The 6,444-nt window shown below is 46.1% G+C and overlaps 1 protein-coding gene across 1 annotated transcript in view; it reads left to right on the top strand.

The window, feature by feature from the left end:
* Positions 1–6,444, top strand: part of LOC106810025 (C-Jun-amino-terminal kinase-interacting protein 3-like) — a 31,365-nt gene that overhangs the window by 18,838 nt on the left and 6,083 nt on the right. Inside the window, exons 15-18 of the mRNA XM_014813274.1 lie at positions 1,418–1,532; positions 4,497–4,677; positions 5,199–5,354; positions 6,094–6,231. Of these exons, the coding sequence (XP_014668760.1) occupies positions 1,418–1,532; positions 4,497–4,677; positions 5,199–5,354; positions 6,094–6,231 (590 nt within the window). The remainder of the gene's footprint in view (positions 1–1,417; positions 1,533–4,496; positions 4,678–5,198; positions 5,355–6,093; positions 6,232–6,444) is intronic.

The following is a 6,444-nucleotide window of genomic DNA, read 5'->3' as shown; positions in this document are numbered from 1 at the left end:
CATTTCTCCATATAACGGCACATGTGAACTGTCAGAGCGTTTTGCTTGCCCGCGTGAGTAAGTGTAGTGAGCCGCGGCTGACGTCAGAAAAACGCTGATTTCTCCGTTCCAATTTCTGACTTAGTAGTCGATGTATAAATGGATATTTCTTTGTGATTACAATACGGAATAATTTAATTTTACACTCGTTTTAATGGTAACATATTGCTGTAAAAAAAAGCGTCAGGGATTGTTATTAAGTGCCGTATTTTATGAGTTATGTCTCGTTATTCGCAAAAATTTTAAATTCAAACGTGCGACTTGAATTTTAGGCAGTTTTTTTAATTTTTCTCGGTAAATATGAAACTTAAAGAAAAATCCTGATGCGCTATTTTGGTACATATTGTGCTTAACACCACATGATTTTGTATCCTCAGTCTTTCTGGTAATTGAGAAATATCCAAAATACAATTTTTACATAAAAAATTTTTGTGGTAACATAATTAGCTGGAAATTTCATGAAATTTTTTGCCTTGAGCGTAGAGATATATCTCCTCTATAAATAAAACAAGTGATTGATTCGATTCATTCGTCAATAAACGTTTAATCTTTATATAGAGTAATACCGGTGCAAAAGGTTGAGAGTATCCTTAAACACTCTAAAGATATGCATGTTATTTATGAAAAGCATTCAGTTTAAAAAACTTCATGTACGGTGTTTATTATGAGTTTACAGTTTAGGAATTTCCAGTGAAATTTGGAAATACAATAGCAACAAGAGTCGAAACACAATTTCTGTCTAGTCTCAAGTTTTGATCCATATGCTCAGTCTGCACGAATTGGACAACTTTGCTGCCGTCCTCTGAAATCCTTTGATCCTCCGCCATTCCTACTATACGTACATCTGCCATTCTGTTAAGTTAGTTAGTTAAATCCTTCCAGCGCCTATGTGGCGCATAGGGCGGTGCCTATCTCCGTTTCAGTAACCCTGAGGCCCCGCAGCTGCTTTCACAGTAAACGCTACAGTAGGGGGTTAGTCCACTGGTAGCACTGCGAGTTAACTTGCCACACTTTATCTCTATTGCTGAATGCTAAGACTGCACTGCCATTCTGGCTTGTGGTCGTTATCTTAGTCAGGTTGTGGTCATGCATCAGTTGTGAATTCGGTGTGTGTTAGAGTGCACACGCTTATGTACTTCTCGACTGAGTCGCTAACAAATTTGAAGCCGTTTGACGAAAGAAATCCCGTAGAAGTTTGTCGCTCGATCAGCCGAGTCTACGCGTCGTGAGGACGGAACGTCACGACGTCGTAAGCGAGCTCCGCGTCCGGCAGCAGCTCGCGCGCGAAGAGGTGTTCGGCCGCTGCGCGCTGCCGCCCGCCGCTTCCCGCCATCTCCTCCACGTCACACTGCACCGTCGCCCAGCCCGCCTGGTACAGCTGCCTGACGAGGCTCGCGGCGGCGACGCGCGCGCAGCAGGGGCTGCGGCCCGCCCCCGTGTCAAGGTCGCGCATACCGAAGGTCGTGTCGACGCCGACGGGCGCCACGAACAAAGTGCGAAAATCAAATCCGTTCATCGTGTGATCGCACGCGCAATGCTGCATGTAGAAATGGTCTGTGTTGGGGGGAGGGGGAGGTGTAAATGTTCTCTAACTGAGGCAGAGTGCGCTGGGCGCACAGTGATTTGTATATATGGCCATGTAAATACCTGTAATCTAATTCATGGGGGGGGGTCGTTCAGGTGTCGTGAGTGAGGTAGCTATTTCTCTATTGTCTCAGTGTTCCGGTTGCTGTTTCTAATGGTCCAAATCTTCAGGTAGCTATTTCTAATTATTGCGGATTTAATGTAGTCATTTTTATTGGTCAGTAACTTTTTTTTTGTCACGTCAACTTGTAGGAATCGTGTCGTTCACTTGTCGAATCTGTTCCTCATTGTGTGGGAAGATGTTAGGTCTTTCAGAGGCGAAACCTTTTTCTATGCGCCTCGTTATAATCTAAGTAACAATCGAAATCAAAACTAGAGGGAGTGCAATGAAAAATCGCATTTTTTACTCGTAGATTCTTTGTGAGAACTTGTTTGGCATGAATACGTTTTAATCATAGCTAGCGTATAAGGAGTCAACACTGCAACAAAAGGCTGTCCAATGCATGGGAAGTAGCTGAATAAGCGATCGGTGGGTGGGTGGGTGGACAATGAGTGAGTGGGCAGTTGGGGGTGGACGGGCAGCGGTCGATGGACTCACAGAAGTAGTGCTTTCGTACATTGAATGCCTAGCATACACGTCCGCCCGCGCTCAATCTCCTCTCATTGCCCTTCTCATTGCCTGCCTGCACACACCAGCTAATGTTATGCGAGTATGAAGGCGGAGATTTCCCCATGCATGGTACACAGGTAAATAGACACGACAGCCCGCTTTCTATTAACAAATTCCATCGACAATCCTTGCTCGTGTCTCCCGATTGCGCCGCTTGTAAGCTGGCAGCGTCTGCAGGCTTTTGGTCGCTCGAAAAGGCCCGCGCATCCAAACGCCGAGTTGCGTTATAATGTTGATAAGGATGCAAAGTTTTGGTTTGGAGTGGAAAGCGAAGACGAGAAGCAAAGGGTTGCTTTATGGATTGTGTGGGCAGGGATTGTGGATGGAGGCAGCAGTGCTTATTTAATGCAGTGCCTTGAATGATTTCAGGGCTAATATTGGCTTCACTTTTCCTTTCATTTCTTTTCCGCATTTGTCTGCTTGCACTGCCATTTATTTCGGCTATGGTAACTACCTTCCTTATTGCGTTTTTCTTTTCATAACTTTTTCCCGCTTTCTGCAATATATAACGCTTCTGGCGACAATACTAAAAACGTACACGCGTAGGAGACGGTTTACGTGGCATTAGTACTATGGAGCACTATGGGTGTATTGTCAAAGTCTGGCCTGCCAATCCACCTCCCCCCCTCCCTCTTCTCTCACCAACGTCCCTGATGTGGAGGCACCGTGGACTTTCTCTTCTAACACACAACGTTTCTTTAAAACAGGTCCTTTCAATTCACCGATGTCGGTCAGAGCTTTAGGCAGGCCTAAATGTAAAGAGATTAGCTAAAGTAGACGGTTCCGCATTGAGAATGTCACAATCAGGCAATCAACAAAGTCACTGCAACTGTTTGCATATATCTATCTATCTATATATATATATATCTATGCACTTTGCGCCCGCGCGTCAATGAAATAGTGACCTTCGTTGTCACTCTAGCGGTGACCGCGTTGGAATTCACGCTAGCGAATTGATCGTCGTAGCTGCAGCGTAAGCTTATGTGCTTTTCAAACTTATATTCGGGTCTCGAGGGTCGATGTTTGTTCGTTATGCCCAGATATGATCGTATCTGTTTGATTTGCTGCGTACGCCTATTTGAATGTCGGTTATTGGACTGTGGGTCAGAAAAATTCTCGAGCTTTCGTCGGAGCTTGGATTTAATTATTATCTATCGTTGGTTCCCACTGAACATATGTAAACAGTGTGACTATCAGAGTTGATACTTTGTAACACACAATAATACCTATTTAGCATATTGACATGAATAGATGAGATAGCAGCTTTTCAACTGTATTAGCAAAATAGCAACCCCCGGATCGCTTCTGGGAAATTGCCAGTCTTGTACTTGCATCCGAAGAAAATTCCTGTATCGTAATAGCACCTGAAGGCATCTCTGGGAAAAAATACCGTCTTGTAATGGCATCCTAGGAAATCGCTCGGGAGATAAGCAGAATATTGTAATTGCATCCTACCTTTAAACCTGCTCCAATTCAACACAAATGGTATTTTTGTGATTATAATTACCTTGTATGACAGATTCAACTGTGCTTTAAGTTCAGTCATCAGCTAAATCATGTCGTATTTGATCACATTTTAAAATAACAAGCAGATACTACAATAAAAGTCCAAGTGACATCTAATGTAGTTTGCTGTAACGTCATTCGGCACACATTCGAACAAATTGTTACATTCACGGCGCACTCGAAATAGCTGTGTGTGGCCTTGGACAATGCGCGGTTAACAGTAAATGCTGATAGATCTTGTGAAAACACACAGCTTGGGTTGGCCGGGTGTTTCCTAGCACCAAGCCTGTACATAAACAAGTAGACCAACTGTGCAGGATTTAGAATTTTGGATGTGTTGATCCATGCCAACGCTTTCGTATGCATTCCAGATAAAACCATATTGTGTTAATACTCGTTGCAGTTTTTGATGATTCAAAAATATACGGTAACGGGATAATTTTAACTTGAGGAATCAATTAGCAGACAGCTGCTGCATACATGACACCATGTATCTCAACAACTTGGATAACTTCAAGAGCTAATAATCTAATAAATAATAGGTAGGTAATAATAAGAGGTATTATTAGCTCTTGATAACTTGCATGATTTGGAGGCGTTAGGACTTGCATGCATTGGAATGCAGCTTTAAGGGATCGCTTGAGGGGGTACGTATGCAGGTGCAGTAATCGCGCTTCCTCTCTCCCTCATGCAGGAGCACGAACACACGATGAGGGAGAAGGAGGCTGAGCAGCACTCGAGCTCCTCGCTCGTCTGGATCTGCACGTCGACGTCGCAAGGCAGCAAGGCGGCCGTCATCGACGCCAACAACCCCGCAGACATCCTCGATGCCTTCCGCGTGTGCTCGGCCATCCTGCTGTGCATAGCCAGCGTGCCAGGTACGCGCCCCACCCCTCCATGCCCCGCCCCTCCATGCCACGCCCTGCCATGCCCCGCCGTGCCCCGCCAGCGTGCCAGGTACGCGCCCCGCCCCTCCATGCCCTGCCACGCCCCGCCAGGCCCCGCCGTCCTGCTGTGCATCGCCAGCGTGCCAGGTATGCGCCCCGCCCCTCCATGCCACGCCCCGCCACGCCCCGCCGTCCTGCTGTGCATAGCGAGCGTGCCAGGTACGCGCGCCTCCCCCTCCATGCTACGCCCCGCCACGCCCCGCCGTCCTGCTGTGCATAGCCAGCGTGCCAGGTACGCGCCCCACCCCTCCATGACCTGCCCATCCATGACTATGACTATCAAAAGTCTAATCTCGCGTGTTAGTGACTTGCATGCGTGTTAGTGACCCGCTCGCGCACTGTGTGTGTGTGTGTGTTAGTAACTTGCGTGCGCGTGTGTTAGTAACTCGCGTGCGCGTGTGTTAGTAACTTGCGTGCGCGTGTGTTAGTAACTCGTGTGCGCCGGCGTGCAGGTGCGACGGAGAGCGACTACCTGGTGGACGATGTGGAGCTTCCACACGAGAGCACATCGGAGGATGTGAGGCCCGCAGAGAAGGAGAAGCAGGACCGCGAAAGCGAGGAGAAGGAGGACACCTCGATCAAGATCACCTTCGTGAGCTGCGCCACGGGTGAGTGGAGCGTGCGCACGTCGACGCCGCTGCTAGCTCCACAGTCGTGTAGTCGGTAGCTTTGACGGGACACACTGGGCCACTGGGCCACTAAGATAAAATATTGCTTGTTTCCCCTTTACAGACCGACTCGCCAAAACGCCGCTACTCGAAACATTTTATTGGCCGATTAAAACAAAACAAAAATTATTTCATTTCGAAAAAAGAAAAAAATATAGTTCCGCAAAAACATATACACAAAACAGAATATACAATATACATTTACACACATCTTGTCAAAACAAAATAAAAAAGATTTTTTACCTACCTACTTACTCGGTACCCTGAGAGGCGAGTAGGTAAAGGGGAAACAAACAATTTTTTGAGGGTGGCCCTGCTGCTGTCGCTGCTGCTGTGGGGCTAAACATCGTGTGCTGAGTGGCTGTAAAATAAGTGCCAAAGCGTTGAATCAATGCGTGTGACATATTGGGTCTGAGACAATAAGTGTGACATGTTGGGTCAGATATAACATATAGGTGTGAAATATTGGATCTGACACAGTAGTTTGTGATATATTGGGTCTGAGGCAATAGGTGTGGTATATTGGTATGGATACTTTCCCATCTGATACAACAGGCAAGTTGCATAAAGTGTGATAGGTAAAACTGTTGTAACATCTTTTTTGAATCATGAATCTGAATTTCGATTGTAATTTACTTAGGCAGGATATGAATGTTTTTGGTATGCTCTGTTGTGGTAGGTGCTAGTAGTACATCCGCTAGCCCAGAGAGGTCACTAGATGACGAGAAGGAGGAATCTGGGCATCTCATAACAGAGGTGACGCCATCTGGTGACGCTGAAAAGACTTTAAAGGGAATATGTCCTGATGATGATCAAGGTAAAATCATCCTTCCCTCACATATTTTGTTATTGGTTTTGCCCTGCAATGCATAGAAAGGTTGTCTCTGTCTGTTCCTAGTAAACACTACAAAGAATGCTTGACATATTTAGAGCTATGGATGCCATCCGACTGTGTCTCTCTCGCTTGCTTTCTCTATCTCTCTCTCTCTCTCTCTCTCTCTCTCTCTCTCTCTCTCTCTCTCTCTCTCTC

Source organism: Priapulus caudatus, unplaced genomic scaffold (assembly GCF_000485595.1).
Source record: "Priapulus caudatus unplaced genomic scaffold, Priapulus_caudatus-5.0.1 Scaffold405, whole genome shotgun sequence".
In the NCBI taxonomy this organism is placed as follows: Eukaryota; Metazoa; Priapulida; class Priapulimorpha; order Priapulimorphida; family Priapulidae; genus Priapulus; species Priapulus caudatus.
Note: the sequence above shows the minus strand (reverse complement) of the source record. Positions and strands in the feature narration are given on the sequence as shown.